Genomic DNA, 16,936 nt, shown 5'->3' with positions numbered 1-16,936 from the left:
TACATGAGTCCAAATCCTTGGGAGAAAATAAGTCAAAAAGTACAAACTAATTGTGATTTACCTATGTTATAATACCTGTTTTCTATATAAGCCCATAAAACTGAATGTGCATGCCTTTCATAAAGAAGATTAAAAGTCTTCATTATTTTTTTGGCTTTTGAATTATTTTATGAAAGCCAGTGAAATGATTCTACACTTAAATTACAAGTATGGAAAAGGCCATAGTAAATATCTAAGCTACATAGTCTATTTTGTACTTATATATATTTGATAAAGCATAAGTTCTGTTAGATTGTGTACTGTTTTGAATAGGTCTAATAATTCTGTACTAAAGTGCTTTTTAATTATATTACACTTTATTCTCTTTTCAAAACCCTTTAGGTCCTGGAAATCTAGATGAGGTCAGTTTTTTTTCCCCTTTTGATGTTATATTGCTTAACTAAAATACTTAACAATTGCTGTGATTCATATTCTATTGACAACAAATGAAATGTTACGAGTGACAACTCGTAACAAAATGAAACAAATGAAAACTGTTACGAGTAACAATGGTATTTTCCCATTTATAATAATATTTCATCTAAAATGCTTGAGACATTAATCAATCATTACACTGACTCACAGTAATTTTGTAGCACTGAACATAAACTTAAGTCTGGCTACACATCTGACTTATAGAGCAGAAAATAAAATAAGATCTTTTTGTGCTTACTTTTCCAGTCTATCTCTTGAAAGAAAAAAAATATTTTAAATAAGACAAATTTACATACACTTAAATTCATGCTTATTTTACTAAGTAGTTGATCAATGTAATATGTGTATGTTCCCTTTTTGAATAATTACAATTAATCATTATTAATGTTTTTCTTGACAGGAACAAGACAGTGAAGGAGAAACATATGAAGACATGTATGAATTATATTTTTTACCATGATATTTTTCCCCTTGAAAATGAATAGTATGATTTCTATGAGGAAGAATGGATGGATATTCAATACCTAGGGAGGAAAGGCTTTATTGTTCCAATGAATAGCATACAATGATAACCTTTATTTCAGTACAAAGGACTAAAGTCTCTTTGTCTAAAACTTTTACGGAGGCCTCTCAAAAATGTCCTGTGAGAGGCCAGGGACCCGAAGCTACTGGATAGACCACAGGCAGAGGATCACTGAACCAGGAATCTGTACATCTTGCTCAGTGTGTCCTTGGGGAAATGAATTCATTTATATGTTACAACTTCCCCACCTAGGCAGTACTTCACCTCATGAGGGTGCTATGAGAAATAATTTACCACAGCACCAGATGGCAAAGTTTCAACCTGCTAAAGCAGGAAGATGTTAAAAATAGCTCTAAAATGAGTTTCTGGGATAGGCCAGGACTAAGAAATTTCTGGAAATTGAGTGAAAGGAGAAATAAATATATTACCTTATTTTTTCTTTTGTTGCTTTAAATGTATTAATTTTCTGTACTTGGTTCTTATATAACCAATTCAGACTAAAATTTCTGAACTAAGGTTTGCATGTATGCATATGTGCATACTCTGTACCTGTGAGTGCATGCACATGAAAAAGAAAGAAAAAGAAAGAGAGAGATTAATAGTATTCATGCTGATATAAAGCAAGAATTGGGCCTTTATAAGCATGCCTTCCACTTGCTAGCACAGGTTGTGAGGGGAAGCAGAGCCTTTGGAAGGTATCCTCATTTGTACGCCTTCTACTGGATTTGAGAACAGTCTCACATACTCAGGAATTTCAACAACCCCTGGCTTTATAACCTCATCAATACTGTCAGGCACCGTATTCTGTGGTAGGTAGGAACCTCTGGATGTGTGAGCTATAACACATTAGTGCTTGCAAAGGCCAAAACAACCTAACAATTTTTATCCACAGAGAAGCATCCAAAGAAAGAGAGAAAAAAAGGGAAAAGGAGGAAAAGAAGAGATTAGAGTTGGAGAAAAAAGAACAGAAAGAGCGAGAAAAGAAAGAACAAGAAATAAAGAAGAAATTTAAAGTAAGAGCTTGCTTGCTGATGGGTAAAACAAGAATGATCTCTTTTTATACCTTTCACACAAAAGGGGCACCATTCTTGAAAACTTGCATGGTTGGAGAATTACTTAATTGTTATTTCCTTTAAAAAGCAACTACCTTTATAACAGTAATTATTTTGTCCAATATGCTCTCTTAGATACCTTCAGTAAAAATGGAATATGATAAAATCCAAATAAAAATGGTGGCTTATGATTAGTGAACACCTAGGAAATTTTATGTTGATTGAATGAGTTGCTCACACCCAGCTTGGCTCTCATCATTTCACATTTGGTATTAACCTACTTGTAGTATGAGCTCGGACCACACACACAGATATCCCTGTGGCATGTATCACAGTCATACAAGGGACACAAATGGATGAACCAGACCTATCTCAGAGTAAAGTAGCTATGAACTACTCTCTCTGCTGGTGTCTAGACAGGACTTACATTTTTGCCGTTATTTTTAGCTTATATGTGTTGATTTCTGACACCCACTCTTTCTCATCCCTCTTTCTTCACCTGGACTTCTGACCTCTCTTTTCTCTGATTTCTGATTTCTAATTGTATGACTCCTATTACTACCACCAACACTACACTGCCAGGCTATCCCCTCTTGGCTACACCATCTTTGATGACATGTCCCATCTGACACAGGTCTGGTGTGTTAGCTATATTGAAGGTGATTATATGAATGACAGAACTATTCTTCACTACAAAAAGGATTCATGTCAAGATTCCTTTAAACATTTAATTCCTCTGAAACATTTAATATACAGTTTGATTTATAAAAATTTGATTTCTGTTTAACTCCCCAGTATATTTATTGTATTAAAACAAAGGTTCAACAGCATGGTACAGGAAAAAACATAAAGCTTAGAGTCAATTGGACAGATGTGGATTTAAATTCCAGCTGCCTGTGTGAGTTATGTGATGGTGGGCATGTTATTGAATTTCCCTAAACCTCAGATTCTTCTTCTTCTGTTGTTGTTGTTGTTCTTATTCTTTAAAGTGAGAATAAATGATACCTCTTCTGAAAGTTTATTGTGCAATTAAATAAAATAATGTATGTAAGGCACTATATCTGCTAAGGTTCTCATTAAATTTCCAAAAAGCCTACTATATATAAGTAAAATTAAGATTTAAGTATGACCATTAAGACATTTTACCCATACAGATGTATGGGTACCAATGTTCATATTTTTCAAGTGGCAAATATGAAAAATTAATTTCTCAAATAAAAGTCTTAATAACACACTTTTATGAAGGGACTTTATAATTTTGTGTTTCTTTTAGAGAAAGCAATTTTGCATTGTTTCACTCATTCATTCAAATAACATTTTTAATAAGAAAAAAATAGTTTTTGGAAATCTTACCACTAAATATGAACTCAAAGTTTGTAAAGACTAGGACTTAACAAGCTGTAGTCCTTCCACAAAAATGTTAAAAGATGTTAAAATTAAAGAAATTAAATAAATGTGAGAACCATTACAATAGTACCATATTTCATCAATTCTAAGACACAGAATATTTCACATTTTAAAATTTTGAAATTCGGCTGCATCTTAACATCATTGGCATATTATAACTTAAATAAGCTGTTTATCTCTTAGTGGTACATAATTGATAATAGGTCTCACAATTCATGACATAATGCATGTAATAAGACGAGCAGAACTGCTTCAAAAAAATCACAACGCATATTTGCATTTCAAAAGATCCAAGAAATTGTGTTGAAAAAGATGCAAATTTAGGATTAGGAAGTTAGGACTTTAGGATTCATGTTCTAAACTAGATTACAGTAGTTCCTCTTATTCACAGGTGATACATTCCCAGACCCCCAGGGGATGCCTGAAAACATGGATAGTACTGAATACTTATATATTCTGTTTCCTCCTCCACATATATACTTAGGATAAAGTTTCACTTATAAATTAGGCACAATAAGAGACTAACAATAACTAATAATGAAGTAGAACAATTGTAACGCTATATCATAATAAAAGTTACTGCAAGTGGTCTGTTGCTCTCAAAGTAGTTTATTGTACCGCACTCACCTGTCTTATGATGACATGAGATGATAACGTTCCTGCACGATGAGATGAAATGAGGTGAATGGCTTAGGCATTGCAACACAGTATTAAGCTACTATTGATCTGACAATAGATCAGAAGGAGAATCATCTGTTTCTAGACCACAGTTGACCACAGGGTAGCTGAAACCCCGGAAGACACAACCACAAAGGAGGGAGTACTGTATTCTCCTGCTGTCATGAAACCACTACACTGTCCAGGATATTAATTTTCAAAACCTCACATAACATTTGTTTGCTATTTTTTTATTTACAAAGCTATTTGTAAAATGGTATCTGTTTATAGCGAGTAATGTCTAGGTTTATAGAAAGACAACACCACAAATTTGGGGGGGGAAAGAAAATGCTTTTCCCACAAGTACAACCCACCATCACCACCTTCCCTTCCCTTTGCTGCTTGAAGCCTGAAAAGAACCATCAGAATAACCACACAATGCAAAGATGGGGAAAAAAACCTCCATCTACTAAGCAGACCACCAGCATATCCCATAAAAACCATAGCACCCAGCATGTGTTGTTGTACATAAGTGGTGTTCAGGTATCAGTGGATTTCCCTGCAAGCCTTTCACAGGCTTCTAAGGTCAACAGACCATCGCTACTTTCTCGGGCCCCAAGCACATGCTTACCTGTTCGTTGCTGGCCCTGCCTCACCTCTGTGATTTTCCCCTCATCCCTCTTAGGAGAACATTCATCAGGAATGACATTCACCGTCAGTTTCTAGTATGTGGTAAATCGACTGGTTGGCTAGTAGTCATGGACGTACTGTCTTTTAAAACTCCATTCCTAAGAGATTTTCTGAATAGTAAGAAAGCCTGTTGTGATTGTTTCCTCTCTTTGCAGCTAACGGGCCCTATTGAAGTCATCCATCAGGCAAAAGCTTGCTGTGATGTCAAAGGAGGGAAGAATGAACTGAGCTTCAAGCAAGGAGAGCAAATTGAAATAATCCGCATCACAGACAACCCTGAAGGAAAATGGCTGGGCAGGACAGCAAGGGGGTCATGTGCGTGCAAATTTTCCTCTGACTTCAAAGTGTTGGGTTTTTTTAAGACAATATTAAATATGCAAATTCTCTTAAGTTAGGAAGAGTATTTTACAGGGTGGACAGAAAAAAGAAAATTTAAGATGACAGAGACAGCTCCATCTTCACCTCATCTGCGTTATTCTCTTAGTAGGGAACCATGTAGATATTTATATTATTCCAGGGAGGAACAAGGAGCATGAGGTTCCTCATTGATTCTAAAAGGGGGAAAAAATGATTCACATGAGTCACTTTGGAATCTTTAAAATAGGCTCTAGGCTTACCACAAACCACAACGGCCTAAGACTTTGACAAAGTCCAGTCAAACGTGTCTACATCGGAAGTCTATAAACCAGAAACACACACAAGGAAATGAAGGGAAATTATAAAGAGCAAATTGCAATTAATATTTTATTTACAACTTGGAGATACCGAAACTACAGTTACCTGAACATAAGTCCTTCCTCCTTTTGGCAGATGGCTATATCAGAACTACTGCTGTCGAGATTGACTATGATTCTCTGAAAGTGAAGAAAACTTCTCTGGGTGCTCTTGCATCAAGAGCTCTTGAAGATGACCAGGAGGTGTATGATGACGTTGCAGAGCAGGATGATGTTAGCAGGTATGTCCAAATACAAATTGTAAAACAGATCAGACTGTCCTCTTGTCAGAGATTATGTATTGTAAGATCCTAGAATTTTACTCTCCCTATTTCCTACTGCTCACTATCACTAAATTACCATTACAATTACAGATACTCCAAAGTCGGTGCCAGGTCATTTGAAACCTAGTCTTTTATTGTGCTGTTTTGTAATATTCATTCTGATTTGATCTTAGGGCTATGCCTAAATTAAATATGATTTTGCAAAATATGGAGCATGAGATATAAAATTCTCTTTGTCTCATCTTTGTTCTTCCTGCTTTTCTATTTTCCTTCTCCTTTCATTCCTTCCTTCCTCCATCATCTCCCTTTCTGGGTAAAGCCATAAGCCCTTCAAGTTGAAGGAAGAAGAGGATGTTAGGAATTCTTGGTTTTTTGTGCCCGTTTTGTAGAATTGGGAAACATCTACTATGATCTCGAAACATAAAATCTGTGCTAGATCCTCACTTGGGTCAAAGTGAGTCTGCATTCTTTATAACTCAAATTGCAAAGAAAAAAATTGCTTCAATGATCAAATATTTTTAAAACATAAAATGATCAAAATAGTAATATACTTATTAATATACTTATAAAATCTATGAAGAATTCAGTTTCCCTCCTGTAGTTGTTCACTTTGTGTCACCAGTTAAACGTGCTGTGTTGCTTTCTGGCAGGTTTGTCTTTCTTAACAAGCTGCATTGCCTTCTTGTCATTTTTGATATATGTTGCATTATTTATGATAAATTTAATAAATATGCCATAAATTATGCAATATATATCAAAATATGCAATGTATGCACTAAAGTTTACAGAACATAAATTGGCTTTAGTAATCAGAAACGCTCTGACCTAGTTTGGGAGTCTATAAATGCCACTTTTTAGGTCAAAGTTTTAAAAGGCTGTATTCTGAGATTTACAGAATTTTCTGTATATGAGTATGTCATCCTGCCTATTTTCAGTGTATATGCTTTATGTTTTATATTTTATTTATTTTAAAAATGTTTTTCTCTTATTTTGAGATTAAAGAACAGCAATATTAATAAATACATATTTATGATGCAGACACTGAAGAAAAAATAACAAATCCATGAAAAGGAGTGACATTCTTAAAATGAAGAATTATTTAATCGTAATAGGCAACTATTTCCCCAAACTAATACTATTGCCTTTTCCATTGTATGGAGTCCATAGATACTGCTACTCTAGAGGACAGGCTCTAATTAGTAAGCATGTAGCAGAAAAAGAGTCTATTTAATGAAATGGAGTTGGAGGAAGTATATGGTTTTAAGGCTCAATATCTTAAACAAATATAGCACCACAATACTGACTAGCATCTATGTCACCCTTATGCATATTTAATAAGAAAATGAAAGAAGAGAAAATGAAAACACAAGTTTTGTTTTTTGTTTTGGGTTTTTTTTTTTTTTTTTTTTTTTTTTTGAAGCTACAGCTGCTGCCGGCAGAGAGCTCACAACAGAACAGGCTTTGTCCTTAGTAGAACAAGGAAAGATGCTGAGTACAGCCGGCAGCTTGCCCTGGTGAGAGTAGGAGAAAGCACCATCCTCTTCTTCCCCTTCTCCAGATGCCTCCTTGGGTCCTTGCCTGCTTCACCTGCTCTTTCCGGATTCCTCTGGGGTAGAGGGACTGACTGTGCACTTCAAATTCTGTGAGCAGACAGGATGCTTAAAAGTACAGATTCTGACAGCTATCCTTCTCATTTTTTTCTCAACTGAAGCTATTTCTGTGATAAATATGAGACAGTGAGGAAAAGGAAATTATACATGCAAATACTTCATCACATAGCAAACTTGCTTCTCCGCTCCCCAAACTTCTTTGCATCTCTCCTTCCCTCTTTTCCTTCCTTTCTCTTTTTCCAGCATGCTTCTCTCCTTCCACTTCATCCTGTAAATGCCAAATGGACCATTTTAGGAAGCTAAAGAATTGCTCTAAAAATAAAATAATGTGTGGCAGCTTTGCTCCTGATTATTAAGACTCTGTTCATTGGGAATTGGTATAAGAGTCTCCAAGATGAAATGTATTTGCCAGGAGTGGCAGCCAACCAAAATTGCAATTTTTCACATAATTCTAACTGCTTGCTTCACGCTCAAAGGGAAGTGTCAGACAAAATGAATGTGAAAACAGTATGGAAGCAAGTGGAGAATATACTTAAACTTCATCAAAAATCAATTCCCTATTTACACATTAGGACATTTATAGCGTGTTTTTCTACAAAGTTTCATTAACTAGAGTATGGTGGTATTTTTTTCCCCTAAATTAACCATAGACCTGTGTTAGAACATTTCTTTTATTCTGACTTTAAGGTTGAGGAATCAGATACAAGTGTAAATTAATACTGCATGGTTATAATATTAGCCTGATATCTGTTGCTGGCAGATTATCCAAAGTACAAAAATGCTGGTTACAGAGGGTGCAGCGAAGTGTAGACAAAACATTATGGAGGAAGGCAGGATGCCGAGGTTCTTATGTCAGCTCTTCTGTTCATTAAAAGTGGGTTTGGTCGGGTCACTTCATTTTCCAGAGCCTCAGTTTCCTTTCTACAAAATGAGGGAATTAAGCCAGTCCTCTGAAATTTTCCCAGTTCTCACAATCTACTCTTCTTGTGCTGTAGCAGAACTCACATTTTAGTGGGAGACACAGGCAAGAAAATAGATGATTATAAAACAGGGAAAACACAGAATGTTAGAGAAATAAATACGAAATACAGACAATATGGATTTAGAAAATTCAGGGCCACACTATTTACAATAATAATAAAATTTCGGGGTACCTGGTTGGCTTAGTCAGTTAAGCACCCAGCTCTTGATTTCAGCTCTGATCATGATCTCAGGGTCATGAGATTGAGCCCCGAGTCAGGCTCTGTGCTGGGTGTGGAGCCTGCCTAAGATTCTATCCCCCTCTTTCTCTCTGCCCCTCCTCCCATTTGCACATGTGCATATGCAGTCTCTCAAATAAATAATCTTTGTTTTAAAAAAAAGAATAAGATTTCGTAAGATTCCAAGTTTTTAGAAACCCTCCCTTTAAAAAAAGTTTATAATGCTACTAGACTAAGATTAAAATGTTGTGGGTATAACATGTTAAAAGAGAATTGAATTGAATTGCAATAATGGTTCTTTATGACTCCTGGAACAATACTGTTGGTTGGTTGGTTGTTTTTCATAAATCTATCTACAGAATGATATAATAATGTATAACCTGAAAACTACCTCACGGGAAATGTTAGAAGCAAACAGTAACATTGTTTTGAAGACTTTATGTAGTACTAACGTTCACTTGGTTCTTATTAGTTTGTTTTGGTTTGGATTTTGCCTTGTTTCTATTATGATAAGGAACAAGGAACTTCCTCTTTACATACAACATCCTGATAACTTTTAACTGCAGTGTTATTTCTCTTTTACATAACTGTTCAATATAGACCATTCCTTCCCATTAGCTACATAATTCATAAGCTCATTTAATTTGTTTATTTTTTTCCTAGCCACAGTCAGAGTGGAAGTGGAGGTAAGCCACACACTTTTATCAGCAATTTCTTTATTTCTTCACCATTTTTGTCTATATTAATATCAAGCTGCTTTTGTTTGCACATAATGAGGAGGATCTTAATGTGGTACCACTGGATTAGGAGCTAATGACCTAGATTGCAGTCCTGACCACTGAGTGACCCTAAACAAGTCACTTCTTTCCTCCAAGTTTGTTATGGGTTATTGGGTGACTCTATTTCCAGTGTGCCCAGGGCAGTCTTGATTTATGCCAATTGTCTGAGCACAATTATTAATAGTATCTCCCTTCACTTTCAGAAGTATCCTTATTTGGATGATAACTTATATGGTTACCTTAACTATGACTGCTAAAAACTCCTCATATCCTCATCACCAAAATAAAGGTATTTTACTAATACCTTTAAGTGCTAAAATTCTCATCCTAAAAGTCAGATTATAAGTTCTTTGTACACATTTCTGCATGGAGGAGGTACTCAATAAACATTTCATAAATAAATATTTGTCAAATAGCAAGGTTCCTGGGGATTTACAGCAAAGGGTTTTTAACTCCTAAAATATCACTTTGATTAAATGAATCAGAGCTACCACCAAAATTCACAAATTCACCTTTAATTCTGTTTTTCTTCACTTATATCTTGATCATTCTCTTTTTCTGAATGTCCCCTCACTATTAATTAAATTTTTCTTATCACCTCCTTCCTTCTCTTTTCCACAATATTTTAACTCTATCTTCAACTCAGTTTTATTTTTTCTCATATTTATTCTCCCCACTGCACAGTACCCTTTATCATTCTTCATATTCAATATTCAAATTTCACCACTAAGAATTCCTGTAAAAATAATCAACAAAACAATTAATTTACCTACTATCTATGTAAGAGTGGGAAAATAAAGTTATTCTTTAATTAAATGGTTAATAAGGAACAGGGATGTTTCCTGCAGTTTAAATAAGGCAGATTTATTATCAAATTTTGAGTGACTATTACATGACCAAATTATAAAATTAACAGAAGTTTCTCTCCCCCACCATCCAAATGAAGGGATGTTCCCACCTCCTCCCCCAGATGATGATATTTATGATGGGATTGAAGAAGAAGATGCTGATGATGGGTAAGAATAATCAGTGAACTGCTTTCTTGAAAATTTTTTGCCTACCGAAATTTAGTGTTGATTTCTGGTTTGAATAAAAAAACAAAAGATAGTGCTCCTTATTACCACACGAATAATAGTTTGAATGTTTACTTAATAGCAGATGTAAGTCAGAAAGTATAATTGCACCACACTTTAAGTGAAGTGGCATATTATTTGGAAGAACCTCAACAACTTTGTCAAAAGAAATGAAATAAAAAAGAACTATCATTGTAGATTTTTTTTCAAACTTTTCACAATCATTTTTTTATTAATCTATAATCTCTGGAGAGTTTATCAGTTGCATGGCATGGCTATCCTCTGGATAATAACCATAGTTATAGGCAATCCAAATAAAATGAAACCATATGCTATTTGTGGCAAAACTAGTACTGAGGGGGCTGGGATAACTGGGTGACAGGCATTAAGGAGATCACATGATATAATGAACACTGGGTGTTATGTACAACTGATGAATCAGTGAACTCTACCTCTGAAACTAATAATACACTATATGTTCATTAATTTAATTTAAATTAAAAAATTAAAATTAAAAAACTGTTAATTCTCTAAGTGTTTAAACTTTTATAATGGCATATTTTAAAACAAAGATTTTCACTTAATTTTAAACATAAAATAATGCAAAATTGACACTTAAAACTTAATTTTTATTTAGCTTGCTGTTTTAAAACCAAGAGATATTTCACTAAATAGAAAAAAATAACTTGGGATCCCTGGGTGGCGCAGCGGTTTGGCGCCTGCCTTTGGCCCAGGGCGCGATCCTGGAGACCCGGGATCGAATCCCACATCGGGCTCCCAGTGCATGGAGCCTGCTTCTCCCTCTGCCTGTGTCTCTGCCTCTCTCTCTCTCTCTCTCTCTCTGTGACTATCATAAATAAATAAAAATTTTTTTAAAAATTTTAAAAAAAGATTAAGAATTAAAAAAAAAAAGAATAACTTACCTACAGTAGCAGCAATATTCAAAGACCGTGGCTGATAAACTTAAAAGCATCATCTTGGTGACTACAATGAGTAACTTACTGCCTGAATGATCAATGCAGTATAATTATAAAAAATCTGAATGTCCACCCAACGTCTTCACATTCCATTGATGATTCCATTCTGATCAATGCCTGCATGCTCCTAAGCTCCACACTACAGGTTGAAGAGAAGAGTAATTCGTGGTCCTGGGGGATTTTGAAGATGTTAAAGGGAAAAGATGACAGAAAGAAAAGTATACGAGAGAAACCTAAAGTCTCTGAGTCAGACAATAATGAAGGTTCATCGTAAGAGTCAACCAACCAAATCCAGTGCACAATAACTACACTAATATTAATTTAATCAAATGCTACTAATATTTTATAACCAATAACCAAATTCTGACAGGCTTAAGTCACTTCGATGTTATTTTCCATTAGTCATTTTAGCCTTATTTACTGTGTCACCCTTACACTCACGCATTTATGTAAGAGGAACACAAAGTATTCAAAAATTATCATATGGTTTAAAGATATATTTTGCCTTCCCTACAAACATGTGCAGATAACACACACAAATGCACAAACACACACCCTCACATACTCACACATACTGCGTTTAGTAGAACTTTTTTTCAAAATGTAGCATCATATCTAAAAGCTCACAATGCCAAGGCCACATTATATTATATAGTATTTGATAGTGACTACCCTTCAAAATATACATCCTCTTTTAAAAATTAATTTGCCAGAAGTAAAGGACAAAATTTGGAATTTCTTTTCTCTAAATAAATATTCAACATCTCGATAGCTCAACAGATTCTCCATATTTCACTAAAGTCTTTATAAAATGTTAATTCCACATTGAATTCCTTATTTTAAACTCTTCTGTGAGACCTAAAATCAACACCTAGTAAACAGGACACTCAAAATTGTAAGTAAACATAACAAATCCTCTTTGATTTTAACAAATCCTCTCTTGATACAGCATTATTCAAATGATGACCTTACTTAGAAATAAAGGCAGAGATTATTTTTCTTGCTCCAATTTCACACCTCCTAATTTTGATTTTCAGTCATTTGAACTAATGACCTTTCACACCTTAGTATAACTGTGCACCATTCTTCTAGTGATGTGTGTTTGTGTGTGTGTTTAAAGTTCAGAAAGTTATAAAAGCAAAGGCCTTTTTCTGTTGCGACTAAATGTCACCCAATGCTGATTTCAGATTACTGATTAGATTGCAACTAAATGCCACCCAATGCTGATTTCAGATTAATAAGCTCTTCCTCTGTGGCTCCAGTGGATATTCCTCTCTTATTCACCATTCTCCTGTTTGGGAAAACATGGTCATAGAAAGAATCCTATGACCTTTGTTCATTTCTACTCTTTAAGTCAAATAAAAAGTTCTGACCTGAGCTATGCCACAATGACTCCAAAACATTGAGTCCATTTAATTTACTCTGATGTGATAATATGCCCAAACTTCATAGAACAAATCTGAAAATATTTGGAAGAACCTCAAAAATAGATGGCTATGGGCAAAATAAACCACTGGATGCCTTGACTTTTGACTTTTTTGGCCACCATTGGAATTAAAAAAAAAGTCTTGCAAAATTGAAAATTGATGGAAAGGAGCTGAGACTCAGTGGAGAAATGGAGATGAGAAAGGAATGACCATCAAATAGATTAATTAGCAGTCTGAAGCCTCTGGGCTATTACTTGTTCATGCCTCCCTAAATAAAAGGTCTCAATTTCTCGTTTATATTGGTCTGATTATAAATGTGTTCTCATTTTCTTTCCAGTTTCCCTTCTCCTCCTAAACAATTGGGTAAGTAATAAAAGCTAATTATGTATTTTATATCTCATTTCTTGAAGATGAGATAGTGGGAAAGCATTGGATATAGTCATGGTTTCTAGATTAAAGTCCTGGCTCTGGATATAATAACTCATGTAATTGTCAAGCAACTGCTCCTGGGGGCAGGGGGCAGTTTCTCAACACTTAAAGAGTGGGAAGAGGAAAATTTTTAATATTGATGGTTTTAAACCACCATAGGGGTCACTATGGAGAAAACAACAGGTAGGCAGGGATGGACACCAAGATTTCTCATGTCTCCTCTACCCCAATTCAGTCAACCCTGCTATATTGGGCTTCTGCATAATGATTTCTAAAAATGTACCAGATTATATGACACCAAGGCCCTTCTAAATCTAAATTTCTTTGATTTTTTAAATGTATAAATTACATTGTATTTGGAAATTTTTCCACTGCTAAATGTAAAACAGTTTCTTCTTTGTACAATTTTGATCAGCTTATTTTTTCTTATCCCTGCTGAGACAGACCTTTAAAAGATTCTTCTTGACTTTGAACAAAATGAAATCTCACAAGAATATTCAGGGGCTTTCAAAAAGTTGATACAAATTTATAAATAAATTGAAAGAGAAAACTAAACACACAGATAACCTATTCTTCCAGACTGCTTATCTGACCTCATTTTCAGTTACCAGTTTGAAAAAAAAAAATAAGACACTAGTTCAAATTGATCGATAACTGATGATGAGTTTATATCTTAATCTATAATTTTCAAAAAGTATTCAAGAAACTTAGCTCCACAAAGGGTAGGTATAAAGTGAAGCAAATGTGATCAGTTAAGTAAAAAAATGTTCTTTTGTCTTAATTTTCTTTTGTTCTCAAGTGTGTTCTAAGTGCAAGTGTGTGGAATAGTAATTTTTCCCATTCTTGAAACCAATAATCTGTCATATTTTTATATATTAATTATTAGTTCTTCACATAGTTGTGAAATTAATTTGCTGAGTGGGGAGAGAATGCTCACACATAGACAAGTGTGTATGTAATATATATGTATAGAGTACATACATATGTATGTATATATATGCACATAGGCATATATGTGTAGACATATGTATGTAGTCTATACATATGCTGTATAGAGAGTTCTTGAAATTAAATCCTTGCCACTAGCACAGAGCATTTAAACTTTCTATGATAACCATTCCTTAAAACATTTGTACTCTCTTCAACTCATCTCTTCAGCTTAATTTGCTGTGTGCAACTTAGTAGGTGCACAGAGGAAGCAATCATCCTGATTTTATTAACAAGAGGTCTAGATGGAAGAAAAGTATCCATGGATTGGAAAATCTATTGAACCTGTTAAGGGCACAGCCGTTTTTCTACCAACACTGGTTCTCAATACCTGCTGGTACCAGACATGCCTTATTAATAGAAATATTCTGTCCACTTTAAGGTGGTATCACACCTAATATTACTACAAGTTAAAAGCTAATGAAGGACAGATCAGTGAGTAAAAGAGAGTGATAGGTAGGTAGGTAGGTAGGTAGATAAGTAGATAGATAGATAGATAGATGATAGATAGATAGATAGATAGAGGCAGACAAACATAGACAGACACAAATATAGACATGTAAATAAAATAATATATATTACCATACTCTCCCAAAACCCCTAAGACTCTTGATTTCAATCTCTATTGCCTATTGCCAATGGCCAGTAATGTTGATTTGTTTGTCAGCTGTCTACTAAACCTGACATTCATCACATATGTTGATCTTCAAATAATCTTAGTCACTATTTGAGGGGTTTATCCTGATAATGCTAGTTACAATTATGTCACTGGCTTTTCTTGAGGGAAATTTAGCAGAAGCATCCAGGGAGAGAAAAAAATCTCTCCCCTTCAAGGAATAGACAGTGCTTTTGGGAGAAATATACAGAGATCCCAGGAAAACTTATTTTGTTGTCCTCAGAACAATCTTTATATTAAAAACATCATCGAATGCTCATATCAAAATTCAAACTAAAAGTGTTTCAACATTTGATATTTTGCCTTTTGTTAGATGTGGGAGATGAAGTTTATGATGATGTGGATGCCTCTGATTTCCCTGCTCCACCAGCAGAGCTGAGGTAATTAAAATGTTCTCATTGTGAGATGAGAATCTAACTGATCCAGAAAATTCGACTAGAATAAAAGACCAGTAGTGTGTGTATCTACTGTGTTTGATCCCATTTGCTCTGTCCTCTCTCTGATCCCAGCTCTTAAGTGTCTTCTAGGTTTATGGGGAAGAGCCCTGGTGCCCCCCTACTTCTCCCCCTCTCCTGGGTGTTCTGCTCCTGGTCCCCTGATTATTCTCTGCCCTGTGACTCACTGATGTCTACATTCTTTATTCATTCATATACTCAGTCACTGAGAAAATATTTTAGAGCCTGATCACAACTGATCTCACTGATTCATCTCCTCCCTTTATTTTTACCCTTTTCCCAAAAGCTTCTTTTGTCTTGAATGCACTTCTTAGTTTATATCTCACCTTTCACCCACCTTCTTCAAATCTCTTGTGTCCTCCACAAGATTTTTTTCCTTTATGAAAAAAAAGATGATTTGTGTTTTAAAAAGGACTTTATTGTGTCTCTTTTTCACAAAAGCATCAGATTCTTAAAGGTTCCATTCAAATTTAAAAAAGAAAACATTGAGGGTGAATAGTGACATTCTTCAGGTCACCTAAGGTTTCAATTTAACTATAGGTTAAAACTGTATGAAAATCTATTAAGATCAGTTAGTACAAAGGAGTACTTTTTGAAGCCTCTTTTGAAGTAGAAAATAACCTGGTAAGATGCTTTTTTATATTCCAATGAACATGTGAGATGAGCTAATACATACTGTGTAAGAACACTTCTATAGCTTTCTAAGGAAAAAAGGTGAATAAAAGGATCTTGGACTTGATTAGTTGAAGGACGAAAGTGACATAAATGGGAGAGAATACGCAGTGTCTTCCATGCTGTACAGCAAAAAGGCATGAGTACTTATTTATTGAGTTTTTTTTTTTTTTTTACCAACACTGTTAATTTTACTGAACAAAAGAAAGTATCAAGATCAAAGACACGGAAGGGAGAATATGCTATCATTTCTATGTGAAGATCAAGTTCGATAGGCACAACAAACAAGAAAGATGAAAAGAGAATCATTTTCCTTTTATCTGAAAGGAAAATCTAATCTTCTTTAGTAATATGTTAGGTTTGAAAATTCCTCACCATTGGGAAGTGACTTCTATCCCTGACATTTTTTTAATGCATTTTTCGGCTTTGTAGTACTGTAAAAATGTCACCACATTCCATTAAATAGCTCTCTAGGAACCCAGGTACACACTGGACCTTTTCTTCAAGTAAAATAAACCCCAGCTGATTAAACTTTATGTGATATGCACCGTTTTCTTTACTGCTGCTTATTTTCAGAGTTTAAGACTATTTTATGTTCTTTCCCATAGTATTCTATTTTTAACTAAAACTGAATTTCAATAGATTATTTTAAAGAGAGCTCATGGGCCATTTTTAACATGTATATCCTTATAGTTCCAAATGGCTACTTTAAGATAGTAATTCCTCTACTGCCCAGAGCCCCGTAATATAGGAGATACTGAGGAAAGATGCGGAACCCAAGGCAGGACAATGTGCTAATACATTTCACAGTAAATGAACTGAATTCTAAGATTCAAAACTGAAGAATCAAAC

The 16,936-nt window shown here is 34.7% G+C and overlaps 1 protein-coding gene across 3 annotated transcripts in view; it reads left to right on the top strand.

Annotated features, from left to right (window-relative positions):
• The window catches only part of FYB1 (FYN binding protein 1), a 153,271-nt gene that overhangs the window by 118,757 nt on the left and 17,578 nt on the right, over positions 1–16,936 (top strand). For 2 of the 3 annotated variants that reach the window (XM_041747413.1, XM_041747412.1), the window contains exons 5-14: positions 382–401; positions 875–909; positions 1,890–2,010; positions 4,959–5,118; positions 5,614–5,758; positions 9,273–9,295; positions 10,335–10,404; positions 11,571–11,708; positions 13,203–13,228; positions 15,271–15,337. In XM_041747413.1, coding sequence (XP_041603347.1) covers positions 382–401; positions 875–909; positions 1,890–2,010; positions 4,959–5,118; positions 5,614–5,758; positions 9,273–9,295; positions 10,335–10,404; positions 11,571–11,708; positions 13,203–13,228; positions 15,271–15,337 — 805 coding nt within the window. The remainder of the gene's footprint in view (positions 1–381; positions 402–874; positions 910–1,889; positions 2,011–4,958; positions 5,119–5,613; positions 5,759–9,272; positions 9,296–10,334; positions 10,405–11,570; positions 11,709–13,202; positions 13,229–15,270; positions 15,338–16,936) is intronic. The other variant, XM_041747414.1, reaches the window with a different exon arrangement.

Source organism: Vulpes lagopus, chromosome 3, assembly GCF_018345385.1.
Source record: "Vulpes lagopus strain Blue_001 chromosome 3, ASM1834538v1, whole genome shotgun sequence".
Taxonomy (NCBI): Eukaryota; Metazoa; Chordata; class Mammalia; order Carnivora; family Canidae; genus Vulpes; species Vulpes lagopus.
This window is presented reverse-complemented; position numbering and strand designations above follow the sequence as displayed.